Source organism: Danio aesculapii, chromosome 25 (genome assembly GCF_903798145.1).
Source record: "Danio aesculapii chromosome 25, fDanAes4.1, whole genome shotgun sequence".
Classification (NCBI taxonomy): domain Eukaryota; kingdom Metazoa; phylum Chordata; class Actinopteri; order Cypriniformes; family Danionidae; genus Danio; species Danio aesculapii.
The window spans coordinates 15041940-15057097 of NC_079459.1; the positions used below are offsets into that span (position 1 = coordinate 15041940).

Sequence of the window (15158 nt, forward strand, 5' to 3'; positions counted from 1 at the left end):
TATTATTATTATTATTATTATTATCAATGTATTATTATTATAATTAGGCTATTATTATTATTATTATTAAGTAGGATATTGTTTATTTATTTTTATTTATTTTTTTTTAAGTCTACTGTCACAATTTGAAACATTCAAATCACTGCAGAAATGTTCTTATCAACAGGCCCATGTCATATACAGTACAGATACATTTCTTATTAAATAACCTACTATAAATTAAAACCATTAACCTTCGCTATATATTTTTGTTTTTACAAGCTTTGGATAATAGGTCAATAATAGGTCATTATTTTTAATGACAGGTCACCTATAGATTTTATTATGAGCCACGGCTGTGTTCAAAATGGCATAAATGTTTTCAAAGTGCACTACGAAGGGAACACAATTATCAATAAGAAGAACGCTAAAACTGATCTAAAAATACTTCGAAAGCAAATTACACCTGCGAAAGGTGAGCAAACAGTGGGTGTGGCTTGTTTTTTTCTACTGCGAGCTTAATGGATGTAGTGAAGGCATTTCATTCAGAAACATAGGGAAACAGAGACAGTCGCAGCAGCATGATTGAGTATGTTAGCCACGCCCATTATCTTAAAATCACGTAATCTGACAATTTAACTGAAAACAAACAGGAAGTGCATTTTTTAGATTTCTATTAAAGATTAGAAGGGCAAACAATATTTATTTTTTTAATGATGTTCACATCATTCATCATTTTGTTCACCACAAAACTGGCAATGTGAGCTAACAAAACCATATGGTTAGTTTTGATTTCTTGGGGACTTCAATCCAAGTTTAAACTTTGGAATGTTCAAAAGGAATAGGGTATGGGGTGGGGGGTGTAATTGGGAATAGAACACAATCAGGAACTATGCTTCTAACTACAGCTCTAGAGGTGCAGTTGCAAGCGTACAAGTTTGCGATGCAGTTTGCGAATGTTCGTTGGAACGATTTGGGAAACGCCAAATCAACGAACTATGTTTGTAACAATGGAACTTTTGACTTTTGTTGGCTAACAATGGTTTTTGGAAATGCACCTCAGGTTAGGATTCCTAATGTTTTGAAAACACCACAGTCACTGTTTACTCTTTACAAGGAAATCTACCCAAAATGGCTTACTTATTGTTGTCTGTTTTTTTTTTTTTTTAGCATTGTAGCATAAAAAACTTCAAGTTTAAGGATGAATGGCCAAATTTAGCGACATAGAGCTGAAGTAAATGACTAACACAAGTTGTTAAGATCTTATTAAAAGCCCTCATAAAGCCAACAAGATTCTCCTTGAAACCCTCGTAAACAGTCTGAGTAGTTTTGGGCTGCTCTATGAGGGGGGTGATACTGTGGGGCACTGCGGCTGTAGCCGAGAGACGGCGTGTGTAATGCAGGCTGTTAGTGATGTTAAATGAAGCTTGAAGCCTGGCTGACAGCAGCATTCCTCCACATGCTGGCGCTGAGAGAGGCGGCGAGGGGCCAACAAGGGCAGAGTAATGGTCTAAGAGAAACCACGCAGGACACGCTGCTTGTTGCGACAGACGAGCCATTATCTCATAAGGGCCATTATCTTAATGGGGTGACCGTCTCGATATGACAGATATCACAGAAGGACTGACACATAAACAGTTTTTATAAGATGAATTTGCCAGTTGTACAATCGCTGCGATAAAACACATTTGACCCATAGCTCTATACTGATGTTTATAACCTTGTCAAGGTGGGTTACAGTTGCATTTTTATGTGTGTCTATTGTTGAATGCTGTTGTTACAAAACAAAAGTTTACTGACAAATACACAAGTACACTATATTCAACTGTGGAGAAGGCAATCTGTAAATAACTTTCCAGGACATGACGTTTTTCAATTCACCCTTTATGAATAGGATCACATCGTCAGTGTTAAATAAGGTTCGCTACAAAGGTACATCATATAAAACTGTTAAATATATATATATATATATATAACTTTATGACTCTGAAAATACATAGCATGGTCTCTCCCAAAGCGCAAATCTGCGATAGCCTCATCAGGTCAGGTAGATATTGTTCGCTTTGACAAATTGTCTGCCATGATCACTAGGTTTCCAAACCCTGACTGATTTCAGTCCATTACACAATAATGGCGGCAGATTTACAATCGAAGAAAAGTCAACAGTTTCATCACAAACGTCTTCGTTGTCTATTTTGACTGTGCTCAGTTTGAAAAACTCCTTACAAAGCTCAAGTATGTGTGTGTTTTTGCTTGCGTTTCTCAAAGCTGAAGCAGCTGATGTGTGTACTTGTGTTCATTTTGGAAATCCTTCCACACAGAAATTGTCCGTATTTCTTTGGTCTGTAAAAGTTTGTTAGGAGATCCAAGCCAGAAATGATCCTGCGTCCATCATCACACTAGTTTCAGCATCCCCAAAATAAAATGCTGGTTGGTTCCAACTTTGAATGACAGCGCAGGGGGATCCATTCTTCACGGTCTGCGTAAACGCCATGACGAGAGGTTCTCACCTCTTATCTTATGAGACTGAAGGACTAATGGAGAGACTGACAGACAGGGCTAACAGGACTATGATGAATGCTCCCCTCCCCCGTCCCGCTGTAGCTTTGGAGAATGACGAGGTGCTTCCGTACGTCGCTCCTCTCTTGGGAAAACCTTCCCCCACTGGCGTCAGGATACCTGGGATTTAATAACAACATTTAGGCCATATAACACCATCAGTTATTCATTCTGAGAGGCTCTGGTGTCGTCCCAGATCTTTTCTTTTGTTGGACCCTAACCAAGCATAAAAACAAATATAGAATGTGGAAAGGAAAAATGAAAATGTATGGGTAAATATGAAGAAAAAGCCATTTGATTTCAATTTTTTGGCTGTAGTGACTATTTTGGTTGTAGTTAAAACATCAAACTACACCAAATAAAAATTTTTAATAAATACAGCATAAACATACACTGCCCATCCAAAAAATAGTCACACACTTTAATGTTTCATTGGACCATGGTATTGTTTCAAAATGCTTCCCATCCAGAGTTGCATTCAATTTCGCCAAAATGTTGTATTGATAATGGGAGAGTTTGACTGCTGTTCAAAAGGTCCCAAGGTTTCTTATAGCTCCCAATTCCCAAAGATTCTGGACTCTTTGGTGGCCAATCCATGTGTAAAAATGATGTCTCATGCTCCCTGAACCACTTGTTCACAATTTCAGCCCAATGAATTGACTGTTCAAGATTTATTTCCAACCCTATTTCTTCATCAAATATGGTGGTTCACCACTATCCATCCAGTTTTTAATAATGCTTTAGACTGCTCTCAACCCAATTTTAGTAGTTTCAGCAATCTCATGTCATTTTTGCTTGATGCATACTAATAATTTGACTCCTCTGAAACAGAGTAAAATCTTTTCCATGACCACAAAATGTGTCTTGTCATGGTTATTTAAGAAATAAGCTACCCTCTTCATCAGATAAGGTTAAATAACTTGTTACCAGCTTGAAAATGTAAGGTATGTATTTATATAGCACATTTATTGTGTGTGGTCATACAGCCAAAGTGCTTCACAATCATGAGGGGGGTCTCTCCACACCACCACCAGTGTGCAGCATTCACTTGGATGGTGCGACAGCAGCCACAGGACAACGGCGCCAGTGCACTCACCACACACCAGCTATAGGTGGAGTGGAGAAACAGTGATAGAGCCAATTCAGTGGATGGGGATGATTGGGAGGCCATGATGGGTATGGGCCAAGAGGAAGCTTCGCCAGGACACCAGGGTTACACCCCTACTCTTTCTGAGAAGTGCCATGGAATTTTTAATGACCACAGAGAGTCAATACCTCGGTTTAACATCTTATCCATTCTATACAAAAGGAGGCTCTTACTTATTTGCTTAGCTATTTTTTTGCTTTTATTTTTTTTGGACAGGCAATGTTTAAGCAAACTGTTTGCTTGTGTTATATGTTTATTTTGCTACAGAATTGAAATTTCAATATTAATGTATAAGTCATAATGTACTCTTTTCAAACTTACATATGACGTGTTCATCTTCAGACCACAAATGCGGATATTATTTTAATATCCCTCCATGGAAAGTCTATTCTTTTTAACACATTAAAGTATCTTTTGAGTGGGCATGATCATATTGTAAATTATAGAGATTACAATTGTGGGATTTATTTACACAAAAACTTTCATCACTGAACATAAACAGGTCAATCACACCTGCTGGATGCACAAAAACGTTGGTTCCTACACATCAAGCATGCTTGAGCTTCCATGGCCAAATTAAATGCTCTCAACATTCTTCACTGATAAATACTTTGAACTGAGTTTTGAGTAAACAGACTTTCTATGAAGATGTGTAATTATTGTCAGAATAGGACTACATAATATCAGCCTGATTTTGGACTAATCTGTATTACAGAGTGTTGTGGATTCTGTATAACACAGTGTGTGTGGTTATCTGTAAACCACAATAGCCGTCTGGACACAAGAATCAATTGATTCATCTTGTTTATTTATTTTGTACTGATAAAAAATTACATGATCTGGAATAAAAATATCTTCAACTGTGTTCTGAAGATGGGTTTCAAAAGAAAAGAGTCTGAATAAATGTTAAAGTATGTTTTACTATTAATTAAGCTGATGGAAAATCATTGTTGATTGCAAGTGAACCATAAACTGTGTTATTTACTGTTCTCCAATGCTTATACTTTATTATTGGCTCCAGAGAAGTATTTGGCATGACACCAGCTTTTCTGACAGGCAAGTCTAAATACCAAGTTGTTGTTTTGTTTTGCAGTGCTTACCGTGGTTGTTTTCACTCGGCCTCCTGGCTGTGCACACGTCCAGCCTGTTCTGTTTACCAATAGGTCACAGCCTTCGTCATCCAAACAAGGCATCATCTCACACCACTGTCTGGTCCTGACAATTTGCACTGTTCAAAGAAGAAGAAAATGAATATGAAAGGAAGTCAAATACGTTGCACAACATTCAGAACCTATTTTACTTCCGTAAACATTCCTAAACATTCAATTAAATAGGAAATTAAACATAAGGTGGGACTCACATTTGTAAACACACATAAGATCAAAATTAGACAAGCACTGCTTAATCCTATTTGATGCTAATCTAAAGCCTGGGGCACACCAAGCTGACGTCAAAGGACTAGAGGCAATGAAAACCGACTATGTTGTCACTATGCGTCTGGTCCCACCTGGACCCAAAAGCTGCTCGTGAACATGCCGAGTGAAATTAGCACATATGTTCTGTGCCCAAGTGTATCTATCTGCAGACTGCAAGACAGGGGCATAAGATGAAGGGGCGTAAATTGTAGTAAGTTAAAGGCGTAACTTGCAGTTATCGAGATCCCACTGAACCATGCGAGATGTCAAACGAGATGTTGTTGGCAAGATGGCGGAAATACTTACCAGTTTTACCAGAGTTTTCTCCAAATTTATCCACAACCAATTCATTTAATATATTTTTATTAATTCATTTAGTAGATCCTCCATGCAACTCCACTCACTGACTTCTTCATCTGTTTTGTCATGACAGTTAGCCTACATGGCGTCACCCCCTGTGGTTTCAAATAACAATACAATGGCGAGCGTATCAAGTATGAAAGCCTTCACAAATTGTGGTTGTATGTTAATAATTGTGATGGTTGTGTTTAGGGTTGGGGTAGGTGTAGACATTAATAACTATGATAGGATTTAGGTTTGGGGAAGGTGTAGACGTTAATAACGATGATGGTTGGGTTTGGGGTAGGGGTAGGTGTAGACATTAATAACTATGATGGTTGGGTTTAGGTTTGGTGAAGGTGTAGACTTTAATAACAATGATGGTTGAGTTTAGGGTTGTGTTAGGTGTAGATGTTAATAACAATGATGGTTGGGTTCAGGTTTGTGGTAGATAAAGACGCAATAACTGGTTGGGTTAAGGGTAGGGATACGTGTAGACGTTATTAACTATGATGGTTGGGTTTAGGGTTGGGGAAGGTGTAGACGTTAATAGTGATGGTTGGGTTAAGGGTTGGAGAAAGTGTAAACGTTAATAACAATGATGGTTGGGTTTAGGTTTGGTGAAGGTGTAGACATTAATAACAGTGATAGTTGGGTTTAGGGTTGTGTTAGGTATAGACGTTAATAACTGTGATGGTTAGGTTTAGGTGTTGAGTAGGTGTAGACGTTAATAACAATGATGGTTGGGTTCAGGGTTGTGTTAGGTATAGACGTTAATAACTGTGATGGTTGGGTTTAGGGTTGTGTTAGGTATAGACGTTAATAACAATGATGGTTGGGTTCAGGTTTGTGGTAGATAAAGACGCTAATAACTGATGGTTGGGTTATGGGTTGAGGTAGGTGTAGACATTAATAACTATGATGGTTGGGTTTAGGTTTAGGGAAGGTGTAGACGTTAATAACTGTGATGGTTGGGGTAAGGTTTGGGGTAGGAGTAGATATTAATAACTATGATGGTTGGGTTTAGGTTGGGTTTATGTTTGGGGAATGTGCAGACGTTTATGATGGTTGGGTATAGGGTTGGGGTAGGTGTAGACATTAATGACTATGATGGTTGGGTTTAGGTTGGGTTTATGGTTGGGTTTAGGTTTGGGGAATGTGTAGACGTTTATGATGGCTGGGTTTAGGGTTGGGAAAGGTGTGGACGTTCATAACTGTGATGGTTGGGTTAAGGGTTGGGGTAGGAGTAGATATTAATAACTATGATGGTTGGGTTTAGGTTTGGGGAAGGTGTAGACGTTAACTATGATGGTTGGGTTTAGGGTTGGGGAAGGTGTAGATGTTAACTGTGATGGTTGGGTTTAGGCTTGGGGAAGGTGTAGATGTTAACTGTGATGGTTGGGTTTAGGTTTGGGGTAGGTGTAGACATTAATGACTATGATGGCTGGGCTTAGGTTTGGGGAAGGTGTGGACGTTCATAACTGTGATGGTTGGGTTTAGGTGTGAAGTAGGTGTAGATGTTAATAACTGATGTACAGCACCATCTTGCCAACAACATAATTTTGACATGTCTCCATAACTTCCAAGTTATGCCTCTAACATACTACACGTTACACCCCTGTCTTGCAGTCCAAAGACAGACCCTACTCTCTGTGCCTGCATTGTATCTTTCCATACCAACAAGTGGCAGTATCTGTATTGTCATTCAACAAAGGGAAGTCGGAACTAGTGCTGTACACATACAAGCCATAAACAAAGGTGCATTTGCATACCATTTTCACCATATTCATCACATACTGTAGGGGTTTGGTTGTGCAAATATGTCTGATAATACATTTGATAATGCCAGTATAAACTTTTCTTGTTGCTATTAATACCATATGTTGAGTTTTATCATGATATTTGGTATAATCACGATATGGACTTTAATAGGTATAATAACCAAAAATACTTTATTACTTTACTGTATACATGTGTACATAGTTAATGAAGAAAAGTTGGCATTTTTATAAATGAATAAAGATGAAACAATTATGTTTAATGGGCATTTATTTTACCTCTTTTACAAGATGTAAGATAAGCCTTTGGTGAATTCAGAATGTGCCTGTAAAGTTTCAGCTCAAAATATCCATCAGATTATTTATTATAGCCTCCAGAATCTGTGCATTTTGATGTCTGAGTATACTGTAGCTATTTTTGTAGCCTGCAGCTTTAAATGCAAATGAGCTGCCTCTCCCCGCCTACTGTTCCCACGTGCGTGTCTGCTTCTCATCATCAGATAAACAGCACGTACAAGGATGTTTTGATTGCTTTTTATCATGTTGATGAAGTAAAAGATAAATATTTTCTAATAAATCAACTTATTTTATTAGCAATTTTTACACACAAATACATTTTTTTTTGTCTAAAAAGCCCCTGTTTCTTATTTTTTGTAAATATTTGAAATATTATTTATATACAATCTCTACCTGCAGCAATGTTACAGCTTTAAAATCAATAACACTATGTAAATCTTACAGTATTGTCTCTTTTCTATAATACCCAGCTGACTGCATTCAATGTGAGCTTTTATACATCACTGTGACCTTGCTTTAAGATAGATTTAAAGTGATCTATTGTAATTTATATTACCCCTGGCATTAATTTTTTCTTTTTTTGTATTGTTCTGTTGTCTATGTTTTGTTGTTATAGGATTTATACATGTTCTGTATATTTTTGTACCTAAGTTGAACTTTCAATAAAAAAATAAATAAATAAATCAGAAAAACAGCACAGTGAAAGAGACAGACTCGGATAAAGCTGAAATACAGATCATTAGTCAAAAATACCAAGTAAGTTTATTTGATGTATTTGTGGTGGAGTTTATTCAAGCCTTTTCTGAAATGATGAGTCTCACACAAATGCCGTTTGCAGTACACATACACATATTAGCGTTTACTGACACCATGCAGCCATGGTGATTATAACAGTTAAGAATTACATAGCGATTTTACTGTCATTATTTTGCAAACATGCTGTTCTAAAAGCATTTTAAACTTATACAACTTATAAAAATCACATAGAGTTGTAACAAATATTTTAATCCCAGTTTATTTGCAACAACAAAAAAATGTTCTGTGCATATGTGTAAACATGTTATTATAGAAACATGGTGTTTGTCAATCAATTTGGTGGGCAAAACCGCACTCTTACATCATGTTGCTGTGGGCCTCAAAACCACTGGGATTTGGGTCCTATTTTAACGTCAGGACATTTTAAAAAAGAGACTAGTTGGGTTTATATCCCTCCAATATGACATTGGGCACAGTATACATACACACAGTTCTGTCTAAACAGCTTACAAACGTTGATTTTCATCTTAAAAGCCCTTTAAGTAGGGACAATCAATGGAGGTATGATCGTCAAAGTGACCACCAAAATGCTGTCAGTCATGTTTACAAATCACACTGGTGTTTTACTTATGTACTTATGGCCTAATGTTGTTACACAACTACAAGATCTGGGCCTGTATTGTTTAAATCTTAAAACATTTTTGTTTATAAATGTTTTTTTCAAGGAGTATGCAATGAGAATAGAAATTTTAGAGATATGCATAATAAATATATTATGAATTAACCAAACTGAAGAAGTAAATCAAGGGTAGGCCCAATTCCAATTCTATTTTTGTACCACTTCCTCTTCACCTTGGCCCTTGAAACAGAGTGTGAAGGGGAAGGGCTTCAAAATTTACCCCTAATGGGAGAGCACTACAACATCTGCACATATCATCGTATGTCATCGCGATCTCTTGCTTCATATGAGATCAACGATCACGACTGTTGTAGTTATTACAGTTGTGTAATTTTTTGGTATTTATCTTCAGGAAATCACTGAAGGTGTATATCAAAATGAGGGGAAAAGGTAAGGGGAAGGGCTAAGGGGGAGAATTGGGATTGGACCTAAAACTAGACTAAACTTTATGCTGTTTTAGTCATAAGACTGAAACTAAATAGAAATCTACTTTCAAAGTGAACATTGCTTTGCAGGATGGTGAACCATTCTAATGTTACTAAACTCCACTGACAGCAGGTATTCCAAATGATGGCTGAGCCATAGCAAGAAATGGCTCGTTCCATATACTGTATGTGATTTTCTAGTATACTGCCTCTTTGCAATCTCATTCAAGTCACCCAAAAAAGATGGTCATCCACGAACGACAAATGTGAGAGAGGACAGGATAATGCAGAAAATCTCAATAGGCAATCAGTTCAACACTGCTGCTGAATTGCTCATGAATTCAGCTCTGAATAGGGTAAAGCTTTGTCTTGACATTTAAGAGAATCTGGACTGAAAGCCTCTGCAGTGACCAAAAGCAGAAAGCATCAAAATGCGAGACTAACCTTTACTGAGGAGCATGCTGTGTGGACAGACAAAGTTATGACTAAATTAGATCTCCACTAAATAAATTTTCACTTGGATGATGTGCACTGACAAATCTTGCGATAAGATCAAAACTGTTTCATAAAACCATTTAATTTGAGCCCATTAGTGTACCTAAACAACAAAACAATTATAATAGATATCATATAAGAGGCATTTTCTTTTAAATATACCAATTTTAGCATTACATGTGAATCTCATAACGGTTCAGTTTAGTTAAATGTATATTAAATGACATTATGACATGGACTAACTTGGTTTGTCTTACAGGAATTCACATTAGTGCATAGAATTCAGAGGTCAAGACTAAAAAATGGGACATTTCATGGAACAAAGACAAAAGGCAATGAAAGAAAAGAGCTCCGGCACTTGGCCTAATATCCCAAGCCTTTCTCTTTGAAACAGATCGCTAAGGTCCAACAGCGAGAATTTTTTCCTGAGGTAAGATTGTTTTTGCACTTAATCAAACATAAATGTCTATTTATAATAACTAGGGCACCCTTACATGTTCATTTGCATACCATGACACCCCAATTGGCCCTTAGAGAGGGAGAGAGAAAAGGGAGGGAGGAAGGGAGAGGAAATGAAAGGGAAAGAGAGAAAAAAAAGAGTACATTTGTGAGGTAGGGATAATGATAATCAGAGTGAAATATAACCCAGGAAAGCAAAAGTACATAAATATCAGGGTGGCAGCATTTGTATGTGTGGAGGAAGCTAAGAAAGGGGAGAACAAGTTGATACAAATGGAGACGAAATGTCATTCTCACCAAAGGAAAAGGCATGTTCTTAAAGGTAAAAAATAGTTGTCGAGATGGCTTCCAAACTCAGAGTAGTTTGTTATGTAGTGAATGTTTCCCTCACAGCGTCGACTCTAGGGACTAGCTTCCACTACTAATCTGCAGCATTAGTATTCGCTGTTATGCCCTGGGCCATAACGACAAATAAAAGAGCCTTTCATGCAAATTCAGTACGTCTTCATTCTGGAGGCGTGATTCACAAAACCGTAGGTTGAAACCAGTGGTGCTCTTATCTAAGCTTTGCTTTTAGAGTGCTATCTCACACCAGTTTTAGGTGTAGTTATTTATTTATTTATTTTTATTAATTTTTAATTATTATTTTTAGTTGTTTGGTTGGTTTGGATTCATGTTGACTGGAGGGAACAGAGAAGGTTACAAGGATTCCATAAAAGTGAAGTTTGTCAAAACAAATGATAAAGCCTTGACTAAATGTTTAAAATAGTTTAAAGCCTGGAGGCTATGTAGGCCTTATGTACTTTGAGATAATTTAGTAGATAATTAGAAAGACTGCATACTACAAATGGATGCTGACAGACAGACAGGCAGACAAGAGGCAGACAGACAGACAGACAGACAGACAGACAGACAGACAGACAGACAGACAGACAGGCAGGCAGGCAGGTGGAGATGGCAATGCACTGCATTGGAGATCGCTTCACTGATGTGCGCATATCTGCTCAGTCCCTTCTGGGGTGCGGTTTTCATTTCAGTGTATGATCATCTCCACCACTTTTATCAGTTTAATAATATTATGAAATCTACAACAAATATTATGATAAGTATGAAAAGATTGAAAAGTTGGCAACAATGGAAAGCAATGTTAAGATTTAGAGAAAAAAAATCCCAGTTATTTTGCTTTCTCTCTCTCTCTTCTCTATTGATAATTTCACAAGTTTGTGGATGAATTATAAATAATAATTCTTTGTATCTGATGCAAAGCTGTACCCCATATACTGTATATTTATAGTACTATATAAATAACATGTCTTATGTATTGTATCGCCATAGAATAGATGGATGGATGGATGGATGGATGGATGGATAAATCAATGGAAAGAATTCTAGATGGAGGGATGGATGGATGGAGGGAGGGAGGGAGGGAGGGAGGGAGGGATGGCTAAATTGACGGATAAAATAAGGATGATGGAAAGAAGAATAGATGGATGGATGGATAGAGGGAATGATGGATGGATGGCTAAATTGATGTATAAAAAAAGGGTGATGGAAAGAATAATAGATGGATGGATGGATGGAAGGATGGAGGGAGGGAGGGATGGATAAATCGATGGATAAAATAAGGATGATGGAACGAAGAATAGATGGATGGATGAATAGAGGGAGGGATGGATGGATGGCTAAATTGATGGATAAAATAAGGATGATTGAAAGAATAATAGATGAATGGATGGAAGGATGGAGGGATGGATGGCTAAATTGATGGATAAAATAAGGATGATGGAAAGAATAATAGATGGATGGATGGATGGATGGAGGGAGGGAGGGAGGGAGGGAGGGAGGGAGTGAGGGAGGGATGGATGGATAAATCGATGAATAAAATTAAGATGATGGAAAGAAGAATAGATGGATGGATGGAGGGAGGGAGGAGGGAGGGAGGAATGGATAAATTGATGGATGAAATAAGGATGATGGAAAGAAGTATAGATGGATGGATGGATGGATGGATAAATCGATGGAAAGACTAACAGATGGAGGGAGGGAGGGATGGATGGATGAATAAATTAATGGATAAAATAAGGATGATGGAAAGATGAACGGTTTGCTGGATGGATGGATGGATGGATGGATATATATATATATATATATATATATATATATATATATATATATATATATATATATATATATATAGATAGATAGATAGATAGATAGATAGATAGATAGATAGATAGATAGATAGATAGATAGATAGATAGATAGATAGATAGATGGAAAGACTAACAGATGGAGGGAGGGATGAATGGAGGATAAACCAATGGAAAAATATGGATGGATGGAAAGAAAGAGGAAAAGATGGATGGATGGATGGATGGATGGAAAAACCAACGGATAAAATAAGGATGATGGAAATAAGAATAGATGGCTGAATGGATAAATCAATGGAAAGAATAATGGATGGATGGATGGATGGATGGAGGGAATGAGGGAGGGATGGATGGATGAATAAATTGATGGATAAAATAAGGATGGAAGGAAAGAAGAATAGATGGATGGATGGATGGATAGATAAATCGATGTAAAGAATAATAGATGGAAGGAGGGATGAATGGATCAATGGATGGATAAATCAATGGATAAAATGAAGAATAGATGGATGGATGGATGGATGGATAGATGGATGGATGGATGGATGGATGGATGGATGGATGGATGAAGAGAGGGAGGGATAGATGGATAAATCGATGGATAAAATAAGGATGGATGGATTGATGGATGGGAAGAAGAATTGGTGGATGGATGGATGGATGGATGGATGGATGGATGGATAGATGGATGGAAAGAAAGAAAGAGACAGACAGACAGACAGATAATGCTTCATGTGAGCACCTCTTGTCAGATCTGAAAGTAAAGCAATAGCATTTAATGTCTTGCTGAAGGACATAAAGAGCAGTGAAACTCAAGGAGCCTTACATGTCACAAATGTCTGGTCTTGCATTAGGGATTTGTCAAGCCTGCATACTGTAATAACGATGCCCGCGAAAGCCTTTATTTCACAGTAAAATACTCTGCTAGTCCAAAAAAAGCTCACATCACACCTCTAACTGGTTCTCAGCCTGTCTGGAGTAGGACGACGGATCACTCAAGCCTCCAATGATGCATGACACATGACAGATCATCAACATTTTAACACTTTAAAGAAGTAAAGTCAACAAATCCACAAACAACAGCCGAGGAGGAGAGTGCTGTCAGCACAACACAGTAAGCTCTCAGACTGGCTCTCTAATGAGCTGTCCCTCGTCTGCTGATATTGAGCATTGAGACTGTCACTCCACTGACGGCAAACAGACTATGACAGACTGCACAAAGTGCCTCTCTGAATCAATACATCAGACAACTCTGTGAACTTGGAGTTTTTGGTCAAAGGGGCGAAAAACTAATATAGAAGCTGCATACTGAGACCGAAATGTAACATTGGCCAGATAATACAAATAATATGATAATATGTCTTAAGATTCTGGTTGAAAACAGCTTGTTCTTGCTTATATAAGACTCTACAATAAGCAGATTTGCATTACAAATGCCTCTTATTGGTAGATGCTTGAAATTGAATCCACTGACTTATAATCTGTGTATTAGTAGTATCCACACGTTGGGACTTTGACATTAGAAAAAGGCACAACAAATATAAAAATAATCCCTGCAATCAATTCTTGTGAGACGATGTTGTTGCTAACTATTCATGCATCTCTCTTCGCTGGTACAGATGGCATCTAAATTGTGACAGATCACTGGAAACCTCCATTATCACACCTAAAATAATTTCTCTAATTCTTGTTTTCTTTGTGTGTGTGTTTGTGTGTACGTATGCATGTTAAAATATGCAGTGCCTTTCAACAGGGGCTCCTCAATTTACAAATATTTAATCATTAATCAAACTTATTCAACAAAAAAAACAACTTAGATTTGCATTTTCTGATGGAAATTATCAGAGCTTGAAAGACAACATGAGAACAGGAATTTTTTATTATATATATTTAGGACTTAAAGGCCCTATGATACACCCGACTCATTAAGACGCAAGACATGTTTGGCGTGATTTGTTGCTATTTTCAGACCAGCACAACCCTAGTTTTCACGTTTTGCACCATGTTGTTTAAATAGCAAATCCATTTGCACCACTTTGTGTTTGGGTCTTAAAAGGAGGTGTGTTAAGGTGCATTGTTGACACGTTGCTATTTTAAAGAACTGAAATGGACTGTGCCATTAGCCGCATTTCCACTATCGGGCCAGTGCGAGCCAGGGCTTTAATCGGGCCAGGCCGGGCCAATAGCCCGGGAGGTTGAGAAATGAAGCCGAAATCATGTCGCGTTTCCACTGTCGGGCTAGTTGCTCGCAGCGCATCACGCAAACACCACCCCCAGAACGTCCCCCGAATCAAACGTCACACAACCCGTCACACAACCCGCCCACTTCAGCGGGAACAAAAAACTCAAATTATAACCACAAACACAACCTGGCATCACTATGAGAGCTGGAAGATGGAGAACACCGAAGCGATTGCTTTTTTACTGTTTGTGGTCTGTTGGTGTAAGGCCAGACAGCGATCCCTGGATAAGGACATTCGAGTTCGGCGGCATTTACTTCGAACACAGATTTTGGCTGCAAGGCGAGTGAGTTGATCAAGCGCGATAGCAAAACAAATGTAAGGGAAGAAAGCATCTTGTCTCCTCTTTACCTGACAGGAAAACTCCGCCTTTGTACGTAACCCCGCCCCGAAGCCCCAGTTGGCCCTCCTTGGCCCAAGGTATTCGGCGGGCCGAAAAA

At 38.0% G+C, this 15158-nt stretch overlaps 1 protein-coding gene across 2 annotated transcripts in view; it reads right to left on the bottom strand.

The window, feature by feature from the left end:
• Positions 1-1565: 1565 nt before the first annotated feature.
• tafa5b (TAFA chemokine like family member 5b) overlaps positions 1566-15158 on the bottom strand; it is a 109231-nt gene continuing 95638 nt past the window's right edge. Inside the window, exons 3-4 of one of the 2 annotated variants that reach the window (XM_056451319.1) lie at positions 4786-4913; positions 1566-2658 (exon numbers count right to left, since the gene is read on the bottom strand). In XM_056451319.1, coding sequence (XP_056307294.1) covers positions 2650-2658; positions 4786-4913 — 137 coding nt within the window. In that variant the 3' untranslated portion in view covers positions 1566-2649. The remainder of the gene's footprint in view (positions 2659-4785; positions 4914-15158) is intronic. The other variant, XM_056451321.1, reaches the window with a different exon arrangement.